Here is a 24,748-nt window from a genome sequence, read left to right on the forward strand (position 1 = left end):
TATAACTGTTCAATTAGACTGCGAATCTTATGTAAAATAAAAATTGTTCGCATTAGTTGTAGGACGTAGGAACTAAATAGTGTATTTCTAAATTCTTTGAATCCCTCTATTCTTTGAAATTGCATCCACCCAGTGAAATCACTATAAAAATTAACCCTTCGGAGCTATTTGAACTCCTGAACCAAACATCTCTTCCGACATAGAATACTTCCATCTCTTTGCATATGATTTTTTCGTTTCATTATTCGACTGGCGTACCTCGTACAGTAATTGAATGTTTGCGGAAATTGTATTTCGTCTTCGAACGGTCTCGACGAAGAGAATGGTGAAGAATGTTAGCTGAAATTGGTTTATTATTGGAACCCTTTGTTACGTGATCGTTGTTATTATGTTTCTGTCGAGCGAAACGCACAATTTTCGCAACAGACGCCCGACGCGGCTAAAACAATGATAATAGATTGCACGTAAACTGCAAGCTTAATCAGCACGGTTGAACGATTGACGACAAGGCTATCTCGAACAACGATCCTCTTTGCCTCGATTCTCTCATTGTCTAGGTATACAGGGTGTCCCAGAAATGTTGCACTTTCTCAAAATGGGTGATCCCTGAGAAGCATTTTCTCACAGGAAAAAGTTTCTTCAAATCACCTCGGGAATTACCCTTTTCAATTTTTGGGACACCCTGTATACCCTAAGAAAAGACAATACAATAAAGCTTGCATCGATAAAGATACCACGGTGGAATGATTGGTCGAATTGAGAAGGGAATGAAAAGTCACCGGTCGTTTGCTCGGTCCGATTAACAGATTCATTTCCGAATGATATTCATAGGGGCCATTAATTTCGCCAATAACGATAATTGAGTAATTAATTATCCTCGGCAGGCAGGATCGATAAAGCGACATTAAAATGCAAGCGTTATCGTTACGCCGCAGCCCGTAATCCGTCCGCGAGATTATTTTATCTGTTGTGCTCGTCGTTCCCGTTTTCCTTATCGATCCCGAGCGAGTTACATAAAACAGCTCGATGAATCACGCGGGCAATAAAAAGGCTGCGAGAGCCGGGAGAGCATCGACGACGCCGTCATCAAGGATAATTCGCGGGTTAGCATCCTGCACGGTGACCGGCTTGTTCTTTTCTCGTGCCACATCGTTTTCAGACCAAAAAGCTGGTCCGGATGCCGTTCTAGTCTCATTCGCTCGCTGATTCTTCCTCCGAAGTCGAAGAAGATTCGCTCCACTTTGAGCCGAAACCCGGTTTATGGTGTTCAAAGGATTAGGCCACTCGAGCGTCTCGTAAATTCGTCGTATCTTTTCCACTTGGAGAAGTGAAATTGAAGAAAAATTTCGAATATCATATCTATTTCACAGTGCTTAAACGGTATTTGCGTATTTTTCTTTTCGATTTTTCTTCCACAAAATGGCCGGGTGTAATCTTTGTATTGTATTCTAATCAAATCTCCGAGCCAGCGGCGGATCTAGTCATGGCTTTCATGCGCTCCAGCCCAGGGCCCCCTTCGCGGTCAAAAGATAAACACAGAAACAATTTCGTTCTTCTCAACATTTCTTTTACACATTTTTGCAACAATTCTCCCCATGGAGAATGAAACTTTGCGTTCGAAAGAATGCTGTGTCAAAAGGAAGTCAAAATCTCCGTCTACAATCTCCGAATCACAATTAACCCTTTGCACTCGGCGCTATTTTCATTCTAGAACTAAATTTTTCTCTTCCGTCTTAGAATATTTTCATTTTATTCATACGAAACTGATCCGATTTCCACATATAATATTTAAATGTTTAGTAATCTGTTAAATACAAATTTTGTAATGTAACAAATACATTGTAACATTTGTTGTAATTTCTTTGAAATAATGCCACAACAATTTCTAGTGGTGCTTCAGAGTCACCACTCGAGTGCAAAGGGTTAACATTGCTATTGCTGTTGTAAATCTTAAAATATTATGACGAAGCTCCCAGTCCAACCATGCCCTAATACCGGGCCTGTTCAACTTCTTCTTCGTGGCGGGCCACACGGTCCCTATCATCAGCCTGTCCGTTCCCCCACAGGCTCCTTCTTCTGTTATAATATACGATAAGCATGAGTCCGCGACAGAAACAAATGTGCTTATGGCGACACGGCGGTGTCAAATAGTGGGGGAACGTGACTTCAATGTGGCCCGCGGGCCGCGGTTTGGACAGGCCTGCTCCAACAGAAAGAGAAAAAAGAATCCACAGTACAAACCGTCCCTCAACAGCATTCTCTCGCAAGAAAAAGTCGCAACAGTTCTAAAAGACGTAGAAGTTAGGTTCCATATGGGTAGAGGGGACCGTTGCGACCGAGGTCCCTTTTATTAAGGTGCAACGGCTTGGCCGGAGGGTCGAAGGGTATCCCAAAGCGCCTATGGGAGAACCAGAAGGGATCGGCGATGTCCCATAAAACCGGGGAGCCGAGAGGAGAAGGAAAACTTGTTTCCTGAAAGGCACGAGGCGACGAGACGGTCGCGCGGGGACCGTTGCGTAAGCGAATCTCGACGACTCGTTTCCTTCGCTCGTGCATCATTCACTTTCCATATTAATCCGCTTGGAAGGTTGACCTTCGACTGGACTTTACTCGGACGGCTGAAATTCGACCTCGACACCCGCGGCCCTCCAAGGCCGCCGATAATATCAGATTCTGGGCCGCGATCCGTGGACCAAGGGAACGCGCGATATCTCGATCCCTTCGACCCAGAAATTTCTATTCTTACCGAGGGCGAAGGGTCGGGAGACTCCATTGAATCGTTTCCCCGTCGGCGGAGACGTTTGCTGGAAATACAGGGCGAATTTGGGCTGGCTGGAATGCTAGCTGACGGCGGAGAGTGTATGCAGAAGTGCCACGAGTAAGAAAAATATCTACACAACAAGCCCATAAGCTGATTTGAATAATTAAAAATTTACATACATCTACATTATTCTTCTAATTCGAATAAGAAACGGAAATTGCGTAAAGATGCGTTTGCTCTTTTAATAATTTTAACCCTCAGCACTCGAATGGTGACTCTGAAGCACCACTAGAAATTGTTGTGGCATTATTTCAACGAAATTACAAAAAATATTGTAAAATATTTGTTACATTACAAAATTTGTATTTGATAGATCACTAAACGTTTAAATATTATATGTGGAAATCGGATCAGTTTCGTATGAATAAAATGAAAATATTCTAAGACGGAAGAAAAATTTAGTTTTAGAATGAAAATAGCGCCGAGTGCGATGGGTTAATAAGCTGGGAATAGCAGCAACATTTAATTCTTCGAATGTCTACATATTTGCTCTAGTCCATCCTGTATAATTTTAATAACGTTTCATCCCTCTTCTTCACAAGTTCTTTCGCAACTGCGATCGTTAGATCTATTCCCATTGTTCCCAGCTTTCTGGAATTTTCTGCCAGCTCGAAACAATCGAGTCAACGATATTCAGGATCGTTAAGTTTAATTTGAAACATCTGTATCAGTCGGTTACGATCTCGCAAGCGGGGGTTCGTGGTTGCGAAAACAGCTTTTTCAAAGTGAAAATTCCGGAGGCTAACGTGAAAAATATTTTACGGCTGACCTGAATTTCACCAAAAGAGAAATCTTCGAGAAAAGTCTATGAAAACGGAATATTATAAATAAGCGTCTATTGTTATGCTAAACGTTTTTTAGCGCGACGACGGACAATCAACGTTGTTTCTCCGTTCAAAGCCAACGTTCCCCGATATTTGATTTTATAATTCGTATGTTGATCGAGATGCTCGCGTGTTGCTCCCACGATTTCCATCTCGGTTTCGCTCTTCGTTTCGTAGCGAACTCGCGTGGAAAAAGAGTCCGCGTAACGGGATATCTTGGACACGTATCATCTAAAACCGTACCGGTGACTGCACCACCTGTGTGTCACCGTGGTGTCGTTCGGTCTTTTTCTGTTGAAGGCTGCGCCGAATAGAAGTTACAGTTAAAAATTTCGGTACACCCGACCGCGATCGCGGAACTGACCTCGAATCCAGAATCAACTACCTATCGATCCTCCTGCTGTGTAAAATCATAAACTTGATTCCATCGTTGTGCAACGCTGACGTAGAAAAATAAGGAATCGCAAAAATACGGATTTTAACGCTGACCGAAGAAAATTGCATTCGAGCCAAGAAAAGAAAACTGTTATCACTTTTCTTGGGCCGGAAATGAGAGGCAATTTTTATTCAAGTCGACCAGAAACGAGCATTCAACATTTTTCTCGTATCAATTTGTAGTCTACAAATTTTAGCACTGGAATGGCGACCCTGAGGCGCCACTAAAAATTGCTGCACCAGTATTAAAAATATCGTCTACATTACATTTGTGCGTATGTAATCAATTACTAAACATTTAAGTATTGTGTGAGAATTGTATCGGAATGAAATGAAGAAATTCTGGGTCGGTAGAATTGTTTCCGAGTTGAAACATCTGCGAGGTTAAAAATTGTAGAATATTTAAAAAAAAAAAAAAGAAACAAATACACATAAAGACGTTAGAAAGCCAAAGTGCCGGGAACCGCGTAAAAATTCTTCCGATGGCAACCGCGCATGCTTCCGCGGTCTAATTACGTCGCGACTTAATTTCCTGTCTGGCGGAAGACGTAGAAACTCGGGTGGTTCGTGTTGAGGTGCGACACCCTGTATACGTCCGCAGTGAATCACCGAATCACGCATACCGCGATTCGCGATCATTCAGATGCCTCGAGGGCCGTTGCGCAATCGATCATTCAACGACGTCGGCTAACAGCGCTCGTTTCTGTTTCAGGTACACGCAGATGACGCGATGACGCTGCACTGGTGGATGCACTGGTTCTGGGTTACCGCTCAATTTCTCGGTGCGTTCGAAACGATCCTCGGGGGAATCAAGGACGACTTGATTTTACTCGCCGTTCGCTAACAGCGCCACGGCGTTCACGGTCCAGATGAAATTCGAAACGTTCGCGTATTCGCAGACCGGGCGTCTCCCCGAGCCAGGGATCAAGGTCTCTGCGGCGAGGATCCGCGATCCTCGACACGGTTTCCATAGATCCGCAGCCGGAGACCTTGATTCCTGCGCAATGACCGAGCTTCAACCCCCAACGGCCCCTGTGCGCCCCCGCCCGCCCCCCTTCTCGCCGATCGAAAGTTTGCAATTTATTAGCTCGTGCCGAAAAATCTTTTCGCAATCACGAGTTAGACTTCGATCAAAAATTACAAACCTCACATCCGATTTACTACCAGTCAGTTTGCATCGTCAACTACTTAAATCAGGCTCGACAGAAAGATCAGCATTGCTCAGCCATGTCACCTATATTCGAGTAACTGAATTACTATTTTGAGTGTGCTGAAAGAAATTGCTTCGATTTCACCCAGTTTTTGTGATTGCTAATGCGTTTGCTAGTCGCTAATGACCAGACTGCGGATTTATACGGTAAAATCGAGTTGGTGCAATTTAATACAGTAAAGAAATGAAAACAGTCTGGGAACGTTGGTATATTACCCTCAATTAATCAGAACCGTTAAAGAAAAAGAAAAAAAAATGTTTATCTGATCCGCAATCTACCAATTAGTGTGAACGTATTGATTTCGGACCTAGTTCTTCGAGGGTAGACGTGTTAAAAAAGAACAGACGCCTCCGAAGCTTCAGAATTAGCTCGCTAAAAATTCGAGTAGCACCTAGATCAGCAAAAACAGATTCGAAGCAAGTTTCTAACAATGACATTTCACGTTCAGTGATTCTAGGGAACCCAGTGCCGTCCAGCACGGCGGAACCTCGCGTGCAGAGTCGTCCCAGCTCGGAGCCGACACCGGAAGTGTCATCAGTAGACGCGGAAATGGTAGAGGCTCGACAGGGTTTCCGGGTGGCAAAGGCGATCGGTTTCAATCCAGCAACAAACGCAGCCATGGTCCTGGACAGGCTGCCATCCACAACAGCTTCAGTTCCCATAGAGTCCAGAGGAAACGTCGTGGTGACGAGCTTGGACCCCATTGCGGAGGACTTCCGGCGCAATTTTGGAAACGAAACGAATCTCGAGCCGATTGGTCGGCCCAACAATTCGGAAAGGGTTCGAGGACCTTTGACGAAGAAGGACAGCAAGATTACTTGGATCCTGACGTCGAACAAGACGGCCAGGTCGAAGTATGAACAAGAAGAGAGGTTGGAGGAGAACGGGAACCGGAACGGGAGCGTGGAGTTTGTCGAGGACCTCACGGTGTTGCCTCTTCAGGAAGAGGTGTCTAGAATCAGGCTGGTACTGAACAAGACGAAATCCGCGACGCTGTTGTCCGCATCCTCCTCGTCCTTGGCTTCGTCGGCTGGTGCATCAGGCATTAGAACGTTCAATCGGTCCGACGATGACGTTGAAATCGATGAGGAGCTAGTCAAGCCGCAGCTGTTTGCCACCGCTGCGTCGATCCTCGAAGGTGATCTAACAGATCCTCGCCTCGCGTCTCAGTATCGTCAGTTCTCGGAGCCTTCCCTGTGCCGATCGATCCATGAAACCATCTCTGTCTCTCCGACCCGCATTTTTATTTAGAGTCTTCCTCCTTAACCTTGTATCTAATTTTATAGACTCCAGGCAACATCAATCTCAAGTCCCATTTTTATATTTTTCTGATTCAGCAACGTGACAATGTTGAAAAATATTATTCTTGCAACAAGGATCCGAGGCGTTCAGAAGCGAGGGCTTCTTGATTTTAATCAACGATCGAACCTGAAATTGAACGTTTCAGTTGGCGTGAGCGAGTCGACACGTCTGAGCCGAGCCAGGAGCGCGTTTCCCAAAGATTTCCAAAGGGATCAGATCCAAGCAGACCATCTGCCTGACTACATCGACGGCGAGAACTCGCAGCAAGAGAACTCCTCGAGGTCCACCGTAGACATCGCCGCGATCACCGGAAGCTGTCTCGCGACTGTTGTCGTGCTCAGCACAATGGGCAGCCTCGGATTCATTATGTACAGGTAATTATCTCGGTGCAGAGAGCCAAGCCGCTCGGAAAAGGTTCTAACGAGTTTGCTTTGCAGGCGTAGGTACCTGAATCCGCCGCAGACCTTGAATAGCGATAAGTGCAGCAACCCCGATAGTTCCGGTTACATCGACGATTCCACTATTCGTGTGAGTATCACCAACGTGAATTCTACGGAAACGTACAGTCGTCGAGACGTTTGCAGAACCCGTGCGCCAAGTTCTAAACAAGTACTAGAACAGTAAAATTACCCGAGTTGATTTTCCGTTTCAAACGTTCTTACAATCGCTGTTGTGCCTGGAAAAATTTGAGTAGATTCTTCAAATGTCAGGTAATAACTGTACCAAAATTGGAATTAAAATATACAGTCGTTTTCTTGTAAAAAATTCTCAAAGTTCGCCTTGTAAGCAGAACGAACGTTTCTTCATAGAAGAAGCGCCTTGATTCTTGACTGTACGTGAAACAGAGTTTGATGTAGTGTAAGGGAATGCAGAATCCTAGTTGACTACTTCCGGTTCTTGCAGGATAACTCCGAGGAGATGTACAGCCTGGACAACGATTCGTTCCTAAACTCGTTGGAGGCGATGACAATACAGAACTACTGGACGGACAGCGTGAAGCACACGAAGCTATGACAAAAGAAGATAATCCAGCCGGGGAAGAGGATGGAAACGTTCAGTATTTCCGACGGTGAAGCGCACGAACAAATTTCATTGTTGGAGCAATAGTACTTAACGCGACGCCGCGCCGTGCGTTTTCGTTTCTTTTTTTTTTTTTCTTTCTTGTTTTCAATTTTTAACGAACGGACGGAAATGAATTCCGATAGCGTTTACTTTCTTCTGTATTTTTTACGTCCCTCCTCTCCCGCTGAAGCGAACAAAGCGTTTTTATCCGTTCCCGCAGGATTCGATAGTCGAACTCTAGCCTACTCGATAGGAGGGAGAGAATCGTTGACGACGCATCAAAATTACAGGACGCGCACGCATTCCTATATTCCCGTATCGTTCAGTCACACGATCGGGGATATTCTTACACACGCCTGGATTTTGATTTCGTCACTAGCACCGTTCCGTATATATATTTTTCTACCGTTACTATTTCGCAGCGGCGAGCATCGTCGCCTCGGGCTGCAGTAAAATCGGTTGGTGCAATAGGATGTACTTTATCGATGCGCGACGGTTAACGATAAATCATTAGAACATTAAGTACAAATAAAACCGTTAATTTCTAGCTAGATATATATATATAAATAGGGATGAAGGGGAGCGAGCAGTGATTTGATAAGAACGAACTCCTACGAGAATACTAAAGTCGTCAGAGAATACTTCCAAAACTACGAGGGTAGCCACCAAACTTTATCACTGAACCGAACAAGCGGCGTTACCCGAGCGATTCAACCAAACTCGCGTTAGCATTCAAGAGACGGGAATAGCCCCATTCAGGGTTGAAAGCCATATTCGGTCGATTAGATTAGACTCCGAGAAGTTTAAATGTCCGACTAACTCTTCAAAAATGAATTATACATAGCCCCGATCTCGAGGACTGTTTTCACTCCTTGAATGTAGACAATAACTAGACTGCGGACCTTTATGCAATATGAGAATTGTCAATTCCAAGCGGCTGGAAAATACCATAATTGTGTTAATATTCATTTTCCCGCGGTCTAGTAATGCCCGCTAAAACAGTGTGCGTCGAATATTTTTTTTACGTCGGTGTGCACAAAGTTTCATTCGGGTGACGCTCCTTGTGAGTTTCTTTTGCTTATAGTGTCTTAATAGACCTTTGTCTGTATTGTTTTATGATTTAGACCGCGATCTTCGGTGACCTTTCGTGACCCTGTGCCATAAGGCACTGAACTATCGTTAAAGGCTGCAACGTACGTAGTGGCTTTCTATTTTATGATGCAAAGATACAGGCTGAACCGTTGTTACCTTTAAGAGAGCTCCAAGCGAAAGAAATATTACTACGAGATAAAGTAAAAGAGGACATCCTGTATATATGTATTATGAATTTCTATTTCTACGACCACGTTTAGGTATCTCCTCTTAATTTTGTGATCAAGCTTCAAAAACGTTTCTTACGGTCTTCAAACCAGAAAGAGAGTATACATATGGTTCTAATAGGATAACGGGAGAAACAGAATATTGTAACTCGCTTGCGCACGTTACTGTCGGCTTCAATGAACACAGACTATTTTCGAGAAACAAAAAGAGAGAACAAACGAAACCGGGCTAACGAAAGGATCGGACCAAATACATTACGTAGTTCGTAGCTTCATGCCTTTACAACATATCCAGCAAAACCGTTCGCGAGGCGGAGATATTCGATTCGTCTTTTTCCACTAATGACTTCTAGCTTGTATATATGTATGTACGTACGTGTACAATAATTACGGATGTATCTTCTAGGTGTGCAAATTTCTACGACGGCACTCGAACCGTCGTCCTCGAAAACACGATTTACGTTCTAGTAGAAGTTTAGCGCGTGTTGTTTCAAATATATTTCTATACCGAGCCTCGCGCTATCGAGGAAAAACAGAGTTTATTGTGATAGATCGTAGCGTTTAATAAATGTAAAATTATCACTGATTCATCTTATGGTAACGGTTGTGAATAAACCACTCATATTATTATTAATCGATCGACTGTCAACCCCCTTCAATCTGCTCCCCATTTGTCCAAAATACCCAACTGTAAAATCGTTTGCTAAAATAGAAATTAATGTGAAATTGTTTTACATGAATAGATAATGATCTTTTGTTCATTGCTTCATTAATAGAAAAATCCTAAGGACACTGGAAATGCGCCGTTTCGCCAGAATAAACGAGTAAGGGGGTTACTGTTTAATTCATAGTAATATTTTACAATTTTTGTTACAGAAATCTTAAGGAATATATGTAAAAGAAAAATACATAAATATTCCTTAAGACTTGTATAATAAACACCGCTTTCAAAGTTTCCTTTAACCTCATTATTTCATAAGAAAGAAATTGTAAAAGACTCCCATCATTTTAATACTCGAGGAGGCACGGTGCAGTCCTTGAGTAGGCAACCCGGTATACAGACAAACATTCTTTATACTTTCTTTAATCATTTTGCATATTTTACTAGAAGTAAACCGAACAATTAATGTACTGTTAAATATTCGTTCTTCGGACATTATAATTGACAATTTCACAATGAAAATTCATGAAAAAAGTCATAAATATTAAAACTTTACAGATTTACTTAACAGTTCTAGAGGACTTTCTCTCGCAATATTGAAGCTTCGAAATACAAAGAAACGTTTAGCATTTATACAATAAATTCGCTTGAAATTAGCACGATTAATCGTGTAGATATTCGAATTTTTTATGCTTGATTTTTGTATTATCTTTGTAGTTCTGTCGCATTCCGCGAGGGTCGTGATAGAGACAACGATAGGGCTGCAGCACATATGCCATATGTCATATGTCAGTAGTCGTGCCACAATGCACAATTCCGAATAGCCTTATCGGTTATGTTTCTCGACCGGCAAAAATCTGTAAACAATTTGCACGTGCTCGCGCGGGTCAAATGTCAATGAGCTCATTCGCGTAAGTTATCGCGCTGTCACAATTGAGCGTCTAGCAATCGAACTTACTGTACGTTGTTTAACTGTAAACGGTGACGGATCATGTTGTAAACATTCGAAGAGAAAACAAGAAAATGCAGTGGCCGTCGCTGAATTTGATATTGACGGAGATATTTTTAACTTATATCGCCTACATAATTTATAGTCTATCGCTATTATTCGTGGCACCGACTTGCGAGGAGGGAAAACCATGTTTGACAACCTACTTGAGCAAAACGCCACGTTTGCAGTTACAGGTTTACAGTTCCGTTGACAAATACCCGAATAACGGGCACCACGAGTTCGTTTATGGCACAGAGGATTTTAATTACACACATCCAAATAATTTGTGAGTACACGCAAATGTTTTTTCAATACCGTCGTGGAACTCGCATCTATGGCATTAGAAAATATCTGAGAAATTTCGTAAAATCGAACATTGCTTTATTTTATTTCCAATTTGCTGAAATTGATCGCGAAGGGAATAAAATTTTAATTAACCTCAATTTCGTTATATTTATAAAATTCTGAATTTGTTTAAAGTTCTACGGTCTAATCTTTAATTAAAATTTATGAACGTTTCATCCAGCCCATTGACATTAAATGTGCCACGCAAAACAAGGAATAATGGCACATTATACTTCCACGTTGTTGTTGCGCCTAGCTCTAAGAAATACAGCAAGAACATTGCTATTAATGATATGCGAAAGGTAAGTGTTGTTATATATAAATCATATTTGTATGAATATTTCATGTAAACATGTTTCAGGATCCGTACACATCGTATACCATTATTAAGATGACACAGTACACAGTTCCTGAAGCAAAGGCTTTTAATTTATTAGGAGAGAAAGACTCGAACTCACAGAAAAAGAAAGAATATATACGTCCTGTGACCCATATTAAGAGCCGAGTAATGTTTACAATAATGACTGACGATGTGAAGCTTCCCGTACAGTCGTTACCCATGGAGCTGGTCAATCATTTAAAGTATACAATTAATAATTGTATCATTTGGCTTGGCAGCTCTTTCGAGACAAATCTTTCATGAGCTTCCACTTTTTCAGGATTGTACAAGGCAGGACATTTTTGCCGATCATTAACAATGACTTTCTGCAAAGCAGACACAAAGATTTAGTGAGAATTACACCCCAAAATGACACAATTAATATTACATTGCAATATTCGCCGATGTCTCTCGGAAAGTTGAGGCTGCTGTTGCAAATTGAGCCCACAATGCATGCTATGAAGAATCTCGGATTCTCTGAAAAGGATATAGATTCGGTGAAAGAGATTTTTGCTGATACTAATATATATATTCTGGGAGGGACTTTCGTCATTGCAGCTATTCACGTATGTAGTCCATTAGCAAAAGAAATAAAATTGAATCTACTTGACACTAGGTTTACAGAGCACTAAAACTGACTGTTTTACATTACTTTATAAAAATAACGAGAATGTGTCTATCCAAATTTTTAGCCATTCTTTTTATAATGTATGCTCAAAGAAATAAATTTATCGAATAATTTCTCACGAATGCATCTTTACAATCTCAATAATCGTAAATCAGAAATATTAGAACGTTCTACCCTGTTTGCAGTTGCTGTTCGACTGTCTCGCGTTTAAAAACGACGTCAGCTATTGGAGACAGAGAGATAATCTCATTGGCCTTAGCAAGTGGACTGTTATTTGGAGAGGGTTTAGTCAGACTGTCATATTTCTCTATTTACTGGATCAGGGTTCCTCTTTGCTTGTTCTTGTTCCTGCCGGAATAGCATCCATCATTGAGGTAACAAATCAAACACATTCTCTAGTGTACCTCATACACATTTGTGTATTTTCTCAACAGATGTGGAAGCTGAAGAAGGTATTCAACCTCAGGCAGAGCACAAGCAGCAAAACCGTGGCCGAAATAAAGACAAGAGAGTTCGACGCGGAGAGCATGCGATATTTAAGTTATTTATTATACCCATTAGTTATCAGCGGAGCAATATATTCGTTGCTTTATCAACCACATAGAAGGTAACTGATACGAAATACGTCAATACAGAAGGTGACGTAAACATTTACTGAATATATAAATATACACTCCATATGCAATTTTGGTCACTTCAGCTGGTATTCCTGGAGCATCAACTCGTTGGTGAACGGCGTGTATGTCTTCGGATTTTTGTTCATGCTGCCGCAGCTGTTTGTCAATTACAAGCTGAAATCCGTGTCGCATTTACCATGGAGGGCCTTCATGTATAAAGCAGTTAACACGTTCATTGACGACGTGTTCGCATTTATTATTGTTACACCTACCGCGCACAGAATCGCTTGCTTCCGAGACGACGCAGTATTCCTTGTTTATCTCTATCAAAGATGGTGAGTCATATTGTTAATTAGTTGCGTGGGTAGACAGAGAGTGACAGTTTCACATTGTTTAACGATCTACAGGTTATACCCCGTGGATAAATCTCGACCAAACGCTGAGACAATTGGCGAGGAGTCCGTGAACTTCGGAAACTCGGATAAAAAGACAAATTGAGAGACGCGGGATAAAAATAAAACTGTTAAATAGAGATAAAAATATATTTTCCACTGTTTGTGATATAGTGAGACACCCAACGATTTATAGATGCCTGAATCCAACATAGCAAGCGTACCTCAACGAGGTTTACTTCATTAATTATAAGAAAGTGACACTGACAACGAGAACTTCGCGAATTGTATCGAACGAAAAAAAAGCACTCGACACAGAAAGATTCGAACAGTCATCATTATTTTCTTTACACAGATCCGTACGCGACAATTGAAATCTATTATATCGTTGTGTCACTTATGGATTGGTGTTTTATTAGACGGCTTAAGATAACGCAATACAGATTCTGAGATAATGTTTGTATAAGATAGGCATTGTATAGAATTGTATATAACTTCATTTAATCTCGTGAATATCGGCGTTGTGAAATATAAGAATTTCTGCTTGACGCTCAGGCGTCAATCGCTCAAATGTGCACGAGTTTGTTACATAATCTTCAACGAGAATAATTGCAGGTACGACGAGTGGCACAAGTATACCGTTGGACATTTTACCAGCCAGTTTTCTTAATCGGAATTTGAAATATTACATTTCGACGTTCAATATATATTCATATCGAAAGTTACATAAAGAGTCCGACTACAGAATCAACATAATAATTAAAAAACTAACATTTTCACTACACTGCTGATACGCGATTATTTACGATAATTAAGGAAAGTAGCATTTGCTTAACTGGCCATCGTACGATTGTTACAGTAGAAATAACTTATTTCGGTCTTGTGGACACCGTGGGATGTGCTTTGTTTTTATAGAACGCTAATTCAATTGTAATAGCACTCGTTGCTATTATTATACGTAATTATTTTTATGTGAAATACAAAATCACCATGGACAACATTTGGCTTATTACTAAAATCGCACTTTCCGTCGCCGCTCCATTACTGTTGTACCTCAGGTTTAACAAAGCTGCGAGAAAGAAGGCGTCATGCTCAAGTTCGATGCACGAACTTCCAAGTGAGTACATTATTCTGTAATAACAAAACAGATTATTGAATAGTAGGAGACTGAAACAATTGAAAATGTTTTCAGGTATATACTTTTTACTAAAACGCTGGCTAGCAGAGTTTTTTCTTAGAATGAGAAGAAAGAAGGCAGTGACTTCGATCAATTGTAGAAACAACAAACCAGAGACTCCAAGAATAAAGAACAAAAATGTAAGCAAGAATAATTCGTAATTATCATTTGTATTTGTAATTTTGTGATTCGTTTGACAGTAATTTTTATTATTATGTAGAGCACCAACAGCATGCTTTTCTATGGTGCCGATCAGAAAGGGAACACGTTATTAATTAAATTTGCCCATAGAGGATTCAAAACGGTGGAAGTGACGTTGCATCTTGCAACAAACGATGGTCGTCTCTACGTGCTGCCCGGTATGATAATATAGACAATAACTACCCTAATTCTAAATGCAAAACATTGAATAATTTTAAATATTTTGCAGGCTACCCTGACACCACGATGGCCAGCAGTTCCAATCAGAAATGGTCGACAGCGGGTCTTAAAATCGAATTACTGCAAGAGCATCAGCGTTGGAGAATAATTTACAATGGCATGTTGAGGAACCTGAATCAGGGCGACGAATGCAACGATGAAAATGTTCAACACGTTCGCTTGAACTGCATGTAAATAGAAAAATCTAAAACAGGATGGATAGTTAAATGAAATATTAAATATTCTTCTTTTCATTTAGATTTATTACGGATGCCATACCACAGAGATGGCCAGAAGACTGGAGTCCGAAACTGCATGCGGATGTGCTAGCTCGTGAACCATGGAGAAGTCCTGAGTGGATGAACAAGATGTACCTCTATTTTGATAAATTATTCCGTAGACACCTAACTATTCTATAACTGAATATTCAACCTTTACAGAAGACAGCTGGATTACACAGGTACCGATTACATTGGTTCTCTGATAGGCGAGGTGAAGTACAACGATGGAACCACTTCCACATTATTTTTGCGTGGACTTCATCAGCATCGTTGGGGAAACCATGAATCTTACGAGTTCAACAAATCTGTTACCCTATTTGGCACTATGATGTATGGAGCCTTGTTTTATTTGGATACGAGCAGCACGAAACATTGTTTCCCAACGTAAGTTGAACAATGGATCATTTTCTACCAAGCTGCTGATGTTTTTTTATATAATTACAGAATAAAATATGGGCAATTTAGAGATAACAACGAAGAGACTCTTGAGATAGAGCGTATGGGGTTCAGGTTGTCTGACTTTGCGCAAAAGGAGTTGACGAGCTCTTCTGAGCATAACATTTGGTTCACAGGTTGTTCACGTTTTAATTCAGTCTCAAAGTCTGCATAGATAACTGTACAATTTAATTAATAATTTTCTCTCCAGCTCGCGGTAAAGATTATAATATTCTTGTGAAGTTAAACGAGTCGGTGACGTTTTGCTACGGTCAGCCATGGGACTGGGAAAGCAAGATTATTTCTGTGAAATTAGAACTCAATGGAAGACCAGGTATTTATACCGGAAGCATGTGTGGTAACAAATTAAAATTATGATGTAACATTTGTAATAGGCGTTGGACTTCTGCAGTTATGTAATTCGTATAATGGGCCGAGTCAGAAGCCTAGAAAATTGCAATATTTAAAACAGCTCCACGTTCACGTGGAAATGAGTAATTATGTGTTGCGCTTCGATGATGAGAAATGCCAAAGCGAAAATATCGTCGGCGGAAAGGGCTTCTCGCTCGCGGTCTTAACTTCAATTAAAGACGCAGACGTAAGTAGTGTCTTATGTCGATTTAAAAAATGGCGAATCACATGAATGATTTGCAGTTTGTAGTACCGAAAGGATTTTGCGTCACCGTCTTCGGGTTGGAATTACAACTGCGTGCGCATAAATCATTACAAAAGGCGATTGAAGATCTTGAGCATGTTAGCGTTGGCAAAAAGGATGGCGACTTGCAAGAATACTGTGATAGGTAAATTAGTCGTTTACTTCAATATTTGATGAATGCGCATGTACACAACGTCCATCGTATGCCCTTTTCAGAGCTGTCCAAATTATCCAATCGACTCCTGTGGTGAACGAAGTAAGGGAGTCTATTCTGAAAGCAATAAATGATTTGGAAGCAGAAGAGGGTGGTAATAAACCACATAAATACGCGGTAAGGTCAAGCGCTGTCGGCGAAGACAGCGAAGAAACATCAGCAGCTGGCCAGAACTCAACGTATCTGGGTATTCAAGGCGCTGATAACATAGTTCAAAGCGTAGCTAAATGTTGGGCAAGCTTATTCTCTTATCAAAGCGTCAAATACAGGTAGGATTTAAGCGGCGATTACCACAGGTGTGCGAGAACCCGAAAATGTCGGTTCTCGACAATTTTTAGGATTATACTCAAGAATCCCGACATTTTCGGGAACTCCACCCGTCCCGACCATCGGATATCCGACATTTTCGAATTCTCACATATCTCTAGTGACTATTCATTTGCACATAAGACGCTAAACTCTAATTTTTAATAACGCACGCACCAGAAAACAGTACAGCATGTTTATTAAATCATCCATGGGAGTCTGCGTGCAGCAGATGGTGGATGCTGAAGCTGCTGGTGTGATGTTCACCAGACATCCGACAACTGGAGATCCTTCAAATATCCTTATCACTGGCAATTATGGTTTAGGAGAGGTACCGTAATAATACATTAGGCTGTTGCATATGAAATGTCTGATTTTAGAATACAATTGTTGTGTAGTGTTTAGAGTTTAGATAAAGTTTTTTTCAACGTGAATTAATGTGGTTGCCGTGTATGCTTTTTATACGAATAGAAAAATATACATATTGACGGCATTAATAAATGAAGAAACTCAATATCTACCATACTACACTCAAGAAACTTGTATTTCGTTGACAGAATATGTTGGTCACAATGGTGACTGCTTTTCTGAATAAGATTTATTTCATATGCAACACCGGCCAACCTAAACGGTGAACCTGACAGTATAATACTGATCACTACCGAGCTCACTTTGTCTAGACGGTGGTGTCAGCCGCAGTTGAACCAGATACAATAATAGTTCACAAGAGTTGGGATGATAAACTGACTGTAAAGAGTTCGACGCCAGGAAATAAACAGCAGAAGATGGTGATAAGCGACGATGGCTTAATTGCAGTTGATTTGAGCGAGCAGGAGAGCAAAGAAGTCTGCGTCTCCAAAGAAATTGCTTTGCGACTAGCCGCTATTGGAGTGTATTTAGAAAATCTGTTCGTTAGTGCTCGAGACATAGAATGGGCAACAGTCGGCGATCAGATTTATTTGCTCCAAGCACGACCGATCACCAGTTTGTACACCTGGACAGATTTCGAGTTGACTCACGAATTAGACACAGCAGTGCCCAGCGATGTCGACATACTAACATTGGCAAATTTCAACGAAGTATTGCCGTATCCAGTGTCGCCATTGACAATCTCTTTACTCAAACATCACTTCAACGATATAGCCAACCATATCAATGGAAGTTTTGACCGGAACATGTTGAACGTCGTAGCATGTAGGTGCATGTTAAACTATTCCAATGTAAGTTATTCTACAGAGCAAATCATTATATTTTTACAAAGGCCGTCGTACACGCTTCGCCTTGTCGTCCTTTTTGCTTAACATCCTGGTAGTTGCATTCATGCGAGACAACTAGCAGAACTCACACACCAACTCGGACAATTTTACTACATACATTCCTTGCATTCCAACTTATGACTGCACCAGCAAAAGGGACAACAAGATGGAACGTGTGTGGTGGCCTTAAGATAGAGAAACAGCAATTGCTTGTCATTGCAGATGTTCCTAAAAAACGCCGACCAGAACATCTCGCTTATGAATAAAGTTTGCGACATGGCTATATCTGGACACATAGTGATATCGCCGGAAATACATAAAATCGGACTTGAAAGAAACGGTGAAATTACTCCTTACTCCCGACTTCATCAAATCTACAAGTTGTTTGTGGTCGCTTTCAGAAGTGATGCTATAGAAAAGGCTGCCAAACAACTCCACGACAGCATTGTTTTGAATCCTGAGGACTTCTACACCGCCTACAGTTTATATAATGAAATTAGTAAACATTTTTCAGAATACCACGAAGTAAGTCGTCGGCTGTTGCTGAGCATTGTAAGAGGGCATTAAAATACGTATAATTTTTAGATTTTAGATTTTCACACGACATTGACATCAGCCAATGTCGCTTATCAAATTTTCGCGATGGCATTGTTAACCAGTGGCTACGACGATTTAGTGCCTGACCATTTATCGGACATCGCCCTCTTGCTGGGCTCTGCTAATGATTTAATCAGCGGTCAGATAGTGACAGGACTTAAAAAAATACTGAAGTACCTTAAGAAGTATGAGGTTGACCAGGAATTTCAGAAACTGAACCCTACGAAGGCTATCGATTGGTTGAAAATTAACTGTCCGCCAGCTGCAAAGGAATTTGAGAATGTTCTTAGAGAACATGGATACAGAAGCATTCAAGAACTAGATTTCATTGCAGAGCCTTGGTTACTTCGACCGGAGGACCTTATCGTAACGCTGCAGGTAAAACGAATGGCTTGAAACAGTAAATCATTTCTAATGAATCGCTAAACGGCAATATCATCACCAGACTATAACGTCCGCGGATGAATTGGACAAGTCGAAACAACAGCTGACCACAGAGGAAACGGTAGCCTTGCTGAAGACACCAAAGTCGAGGATCATTAGGTGGATTTTAAAAAAAATCATACCCCTTTGTAGAAAGTCTATTGTACGCAGAGAGTTGACAAAAGCAAGATTAGTGTTCGTTGTACATAAGATTAGGATGGCTTACAGGAGATTAGAGAAACTGATGATCCTGGAAGAGTACCTACCCAGCGAGAACCTTATATTCTTTTTCACGCATGAAGAATTAGGAAAGATGTTAAACTATCGTAGCACGTCGCTTGTTCAGAAGTAATTGACAAACTGCTGCTAATTCTATAAAATACGGTCGTTCCGTGGGTTATTTGTAAACGTTTGTACATTTTGTTAGAGCCATCCGTAGACGCAGACTGTATCCCCACCTGAAACAACTTGAGTACTCGGAACTCAACACCGGTATGCCGTTTCCAATAAAGGTAGTCACATTTATTTTAGTGGAAAGATTCCATTTTGTTTCAATTAACAGTGGAGACTCTAGTGATGCCATGTTACAGGATGACTCGGAAATTGAAAGATTGGTAACAACCGATGGTTCCATAAAGATCCAAGGGACACCGATATGTGGCGGTTCTGTACTTAACAGAGCATGTGTGATAACAAATTTGTCGGACACGCACAAAATACGAAACGGTGACATTTTAATCACTCGCACCACCGACATCGGTTGGAGCCCATTCTTTGCCCTATTGAGCGGGATAGTCACGGAATTGGGTGGGCTCGTAAGCCATGGAGCTGTTATAGCTAGAGAATATGGTTTGCCTTGCATAGTCGGGACTAATCATGCCACGCGTCTGTTCAAGACAGGTTAATATATCGTTCGCGTCTTGAAAATTGATTTCTGGGGCTGCATACACCTTGAAGCGTGAAAAATAGGGTCAAATAAAATCTTTTTTTTTTTATTTGTAAGAAAGAAACTGTAACACTTTTAAAGAATCCTATGACAAGTTACTAAATAAGTGTCAAATTTCAACTCAATTGAAAAAATCGATTTTTTGTCCCACCAAGTTGTATGCAGCCCTTTGAAACTAAATAATATATTGGAACTTTTACGGATTTTAGGTGACACAGTGTTGCTAGTCGCAGACACCGGAGTATTACAATTGGTAGAGAGACCCGAAGAAAAGGAAGAAACGGGAACGACAAAGTAACATTTCTGTAATTTCTGTAATAAACAAATTTTATTTTTTCCGCACGAATCGCGCGTATCGTTCTATACAGTTTTACATCTGGAGATGTTTCTCATTTATCCATGACAATAGCGGTGAGTATGGATACTGCAATGTATATAGAGTCCCGTTGTAACGGTATAAAAATATAACGGCGAGTGTAATAAATTAGGTCCTTAGGGTATCTATTGTAACTATACAGTGGTTATGCGATTAGGATCGGCTACCAGTTGCGAAGTATTATTTGTAGTATTACTGGCAAGACACGATAACTGCAGCTGCATGGAGGTTGTCACTTTCAACAGCAGCATGTCGATGCGCATGCTGTCGTCTTTGCTGACCGGTTGGGGTATAGCGTCTAGGGCCTCCTCGAAGAAGTTTCTGTCAATGAACGTTGCATTAAAACATACTTCAACCACTACAAATCATTTCGAACAAGAGATACAAACTTTGCTCTGGTTGTACTGTAACATTGCAAGGCATTCCGCAGAAGTATGATGTCGGTTCGTGCTTGAACAACACCTGCAGCTCGGAATTGAGTAACGCACGACATGAGTCTTGCTAGTTCCTCTGCAACAGTCTCGACAATGTGAGACAGCACTCGTTGCAACAAAACTGGCGCGACACGACGGACCTATAAAAAAATACAATGAATAATAATGGAGACACATTTGTTTCTAAATAAATGGTGAACCTACAGAACAGATAACTATCCTCAGATTTCGATGATTTTCAGATACGTTACGTTTTACGTTACTTGTGCGGAAAAGGTTGTTCAAAATATTGATTTCTGCAATATATCCAAAAATCATCGAAATCGAAGGGTGAGCAACTATTTTGCAGGCTGAGCAAATAAATCACTAAACGACAAATACTTCTGCATGTACTGCAATTAAATTCGCCAGGATCTCTTGAGCGTACGGTCTCACGTGAGTCGGTTCGGTTTCGAAATCCCATTCCAGGCCACCCAGATACATACTGGGCTCGATTGTGCCCACCAATGGGTCACAACGGCGTTCCAAATACGCGTCCAAAACGGCGGTGTCCAACGTCTCCAGTTGCGACCAATCAGAGTTCCATCCAACCGCGTTCGATAAGCTCGGGTAATCCATTTCCTTCAATGCATCTCTAATTTTCGGTAGAATCGTGTTCAACGTGTAACGAATGTTACTCAACGAAATCAAAAGGCATTGTTCCCATGTCTGAAACAAAATCATAAGTAGTGGCAAATATGTAACACTGAATTCAAAGGACCTACCGGGCCTTGATGTTTGTTGCCCTTGCTTTTATAGCCGGAAGGGGAGCCAACTAATTGAGAAACGGAAGATTCGTCATCCTCTAAAGCGTCATCGCAGGCACTGAACGCTAACTGCTGTAAACATCGTGCGAACGACGTGAACAGCGTCTTGATAGAGTTATAATACAATTGTTGATGCGCAGAATTAGCGAACAATGCACCTTCGCGAGGACCACAAGCGACAACGGTGTCTCGAGCCCGTTTCGAGACATCCAGGACCATCTCCTCGAATAAATATGGCTGCTCAAAATTTTAAAAAATGCATATTCAATCAAGAAACAAATATACAAAGTTCCAATGTACAAAAATAATCACCAATCTTGTGACACCGCCGTCTTCGTTCACGTATTCAATTTGCCAAGTTTCTTTTTTGTTCAAAGCTCCAATCTTTTCTGCGGTTTGTTTGAAAAGACTAGCGAAGCACTGTAATCTGTAATAAAAATATTCAATTTATAATATAACAAAATAGCAGAATATATTTTTAAGGAGCATTTCGTACCTCAGATCCAGTATGAGTTTCCCAAAGATATCCAGTGCGTCGCTTGGTAAATCCAAGTGAATCAGCGAAGCGTACATTTGTCGAATCCTGCGCAAGGTATGCAATAACCAAACTGCATCCTGTTCGTTACTGCACATGTTTCTCAGAGCTTCCATTGCGTGTTGCATACTAGATAGCACGAGATTCTGCGTCAAGACAATTCATTAAATCGGACAAATGTTGCACCGTTCGGTAATGTTAATGTATTAACGTTAATTTACTTTGAAAGGTGTTTGTTTCTCTACGTCCACCGCGACATGCAGCTGTCCAGTAAAATAACTCTGACCTAATCGCCAAAGATCTGGTAACTGTTCAACTATGATATCGCAAATCGCTTCAATGCACATTATTTGCGGAAACATATTATTGTCCTCATGTTTATTCGATCTTAATTGTTTGTTGTTCTGTGCAGATTTTGATTTGTTCGAATCGTCCCCGTTCGAATTCTCCGATTCCAAATTTTCCTGTACACAGCCTGTAATACTTTTTTTCAAGTAATTTGCGTGTGAAACTGAAAAATGAATGATTAATATTTTTTATTTGCTACGACGTTATTATCATCGGATTTGATAAAAAATACCTATTGCATCCCAAGCTGGATCTCCATCAGCCTCCAAATTAACAAGATTTCTAATTATCTTTTTATGTTCCTCTAAACTCAATGGCATTTCCTCTAACTTGTTCCTTAAAAATACCTTGAGATTTTCGATTCTATTATCAATTTCTTGTAACACTTGTTTAAAAACCTCTACTTCTGTGGTCTTGAATAAATTCTTTACTCTAGCGTAGTCGTTAATTACGAGATCGTAATTTCCTCGTTTAATATTCTTCTCTATATTAATTGGCATACAAAAAAGGAACTTATATCGTTGCATTACGGCCAGAGCGTTTCTTGTTGCGTCTGCTCTATCTCTTCTTGCCAATACATCGTCAAATAGTTTGTTTGCTTCAGACATAGATTGTTGAATAGCATTTTCTAATTTCTCGGTAGGGTCGCTACCATACGTTTTTATATCTGTTTCGAATTGTTCTTTCAGTAACATTATTGTGTCTAATTGTTCCATTACTGATCCTACATTAGCCTGAAAAATAACAAACCACAATAAGCAAGCAAAGACGAAAATTACAATTGAATCACCTTCAAAAATGATAATTGACCCTCCTTCTGAGAATTGACTTTTCGTTTAAGATACGCCAAGCCAGCTTTTAAATCTTCAAAAGTGGTAGCGTGATGGTGTTGCAATAGAAACCAACCAGGATGGAACTTCTCATTAGTGAGATCGCCGCTACCTTCTCCAAAAAGTTCCATCAGCTCATCTTCAGGAAATTTTTTGCTGCAAGGGAACATGTTAAAACATTTCTGTCAATTAATAGTTGTTAAGTGAACATACTCATTGCCCTCTACGCTCAGACCTAGAGGGTCTTCTTGCTGATAATTCGTAGGGGAGAGGGTTCTCCTCCCCCAGACAAAACTTTGCAACGGAGCTTCTTCCACCCATACTGCTGACTCTTTCATAGGTCCTATGGTTTCGTGATACCCACGAAATTGTACCGTCGATGTGCCTTGTCCTCCGCTTCTAGTCGTAACTATGATGTCCCCACGACCTTTACAAGGTCCGGACCGAGCTATAATCTTGTTACTGGATTTCCATTCGGCAGACAGAAGGCAATCACACCCGCATATTGTTAAGCCTACGAGCATCGGATATTGTTAGAGTATTACACCGTTTTTTGTTAGAAAGAGTGTTTTAGGTGATTTTATCTGTGGATACTAACCTACAAGGTCTTGAGCTTTGTTTCCCAGGAATTCGCCCCGAACGATAACGCGGGTTCCTGGCGGTCCTTCCTTGGGCGATATTCCCGTTACCACCGGTGGAGGACCCATTTTCTCAATCTTAGTTCAGTACAAAATTCTTCCTACTTTTGTGCGAACGGGTATCGGCTACTCATAATTCTAACCTCGATCATCGCTCTATGGTCAAGTCTACGATTCTTCTCTAAAGACGTATCAAGTGCATATTTTATTTGAGAGCTTTCTAGGACGCAGCATGAATCGAAAATGTCAATAACGTTTGCAAGATCTAGACATAAAAGTACAGGTTAGAAGATAACTTGGACTCCTGTCAAAATAATGACGGCTGACAACCCAATGACAGTAGCGGCCATTGACGTCGCGGATTATAGTTACAAGTCGAACCAGGTTTTTCGTTGTTTCGAGCAGAGAGGAAGGTTATTCCTTTAGGTTTCGAGACATAAGAAGCTAACATTCAATATATTTTTGTAGTCCAATATTTTGGACCATTGGTGCCCCATTGATGTTCATGCATTTCTCAGGGTGAACAATCACCTAAATATTATTTCTGTTTAGAATCTGTAAAACGATTAACTTTTTTCTGTTTGTATTGTACGATGTATTTCTTCGAAACGTAACATTATAAACGAAACATAATTTGTTGATTAAAAGTGCAGACCAAGGGCAGGTGAATTGGTTCTTTTATGCAACTATTTGTGAAGCGTATATGAGGGTTGACAATTTCGAATTATCTGCAACGTTACCAACGGAGTAATGAATAATGTTTATAGCAGATTTCAATTACATTTAGTGTCCTTTAATAGTAATTGATTTTATTGTAATAGTAATTAATTTTAATTTTTTAATTTCAAAGCGAAGGAAGGAAGGAGTAGGGATACAGAAAGTATAGTTTAGGATAAAGAATATGATGTGGGTCGTGTGTATATATAGTGTGTAGGTGTGAGATGTGAATTTCACTACTACTGCAGCAAATAGTTCGTCAACTGACTATTGTCTATGAGAAGAGGTCGCTCTAAGCAACCTTCAATTTCTGCGTCGGTAAAGCAGTCAACTTCGAGCCACAAAAATACACAAAATTCGAAGTCTA

At 40.8% G+C, this 24,748-nt stretch overlaps 4 protein-coding genes across 4 annotated transcripts in view; 3 read left to right on the top strand and 1 right to left on the bottom strand.

The window, feature by feature from the left end:
* LOC143356548 (uncharacterized) overlaps positions 1 to 9,608 on the top strand; it is a 33,502-nt gene extending 23,894 nt beyond the window's left edge. The window contains exons 2-6 of the mRNA XM_076792342.1: positions 4,793 to 4,862; positions 5,740 to 6,429; positions 6,739 to 6,967; positions 7,031 to 7,121; positions 7,497 to 9,608. Of these exons, the coding sequence (XP_076648457.1) occupies positions 4,811 to 4,862; positions 5,740 to 6,429; positions 6,739 to 6,967; positions 7,031 to 7,121; positions 7,497 to 7,607 (1,173 nt within the window). The 5' untranslated portion in view covers positions 4,793 to 4,810 and the 3' untranslated portion in view covers positions 7,608 to 9,608. The remainder of the gene's footprint in view (positions 1 to 4,792; positions 4,863 to 5,739; positions 6,430 to 6,738; positions 6,968 to 7,030; positions 7,122 to 7,496) is intronic.
* An 803-nt stretch (positions 9,609 to 10,411) lies between these two features.
* Positions 10,412 to 13,985, top strand: LOC143356629 (lipid scramblase CLPTM1L). The gene is made up of 8 exons (XM_076792485.1): positions 10,412 to 10,912; positions 11,153 to 11,273; positions 11,333 to 11,553; positions 11,631 to 11,916; positions 12,164 to 12,352; positions 12,413 to 12,585; positions 12,679 to 12,930; positions 13,003 to 13,985. The coding sequence occupies exons 1-8, from the start codon at positions 10,659 to 10,661 to the stop codon at positions 13,091 to 13,093; spliced, it is 1,587 nt and encodes a 528-aa protein (XP_076648600.1). The 5' UTR covers positions 10,412 to 10,658; the 3' UTR covers positions 13,094 to 13,985.
* Positions 13,978 to 20,070, top strand: LOC143356627 (rifampicin phosphotransferase-like). The gene is made up of 19 exons (XM_076792483.1): positions 13,978 to 14,104; positions 14,180 to 14,304; positions 14,385 to 14,523; positions 14,595 to 14,775; positions 14,844 to 14,954; positions 15,025 to 15,249; positions 15,310 to 15,437; positions 15,512 to 15,634; positions 15,696 to 15,898; positions 15,955 to 16,100; positions 16,172 to 16,438; positions 16,656 to 16,806; positions 17,156 to 17,695; positions 17,954 to 18,256; positions 18,317 to 18,706; positions 18,774 to 19,099; positions 19,179 to 19,263; positions 19,342 to 19,651; positions 19,907 to 20,070. Exons 1-19 carry the CDS (start codon positions 13,978 to 13,980, stop codon positions 19,993 to 19,995), a joined length of 3,969 nt encoding a protein of 1,322 aa, XP_076648598.1. The 3' UTR covers positions 19,996 to 20,070.
* Sec5 (exocyst complex component secretory 5) lies at positions 20,007 to 24,021 on the bottom strand. Its single transcript, XM_076792484.1, has 11 exons — positions 23,625 to 24,021; positions 23,240 to 23,540; positions 22,987 to 23,182; positions 22,429 to 22,930; positions 22,070 to 22,359; positions 21,810 to 21,994; positions 21,626 to 21,740; positions 21,272 to 21,550; positions 20,889 to 21,215; positions 20,463 to 20,647; positions 20,007 to 20,394 (listed from the first exon to the last, which is right to left on the bottom strand). The coding sequence occupies exons 1-11, from the start codon at positions 23,731 to 23,733 to the stop codon at positions 20,208 to 20,210; spliced, it is 2,676 nt and encodes an 891-aa protein (XP_076648599.1). The 5' UTR covers positions 23,734 to 24,021; the 3' UTR covers positions 20,007 to 20,207.
* Between the last annotated feature and the right edge of the window lie 727 nt (positions 24,022 to 24,748).

The sequence above is a fragment of the Halictus rubicundus genome, chromosome 8 (genome assembly GCF_050948215.1).
Source record: "Halictus rubicundus isolate RS-2024b chromosome 8, iyHalRubi1_principal, whole genome shotgun sequence".
Lineage (NCBI taxonomy): Eukaryota > Metazoa > Arthropoda > Insecta > Hymenoptera > Halictidae > Halictus > Halictus rubicundus.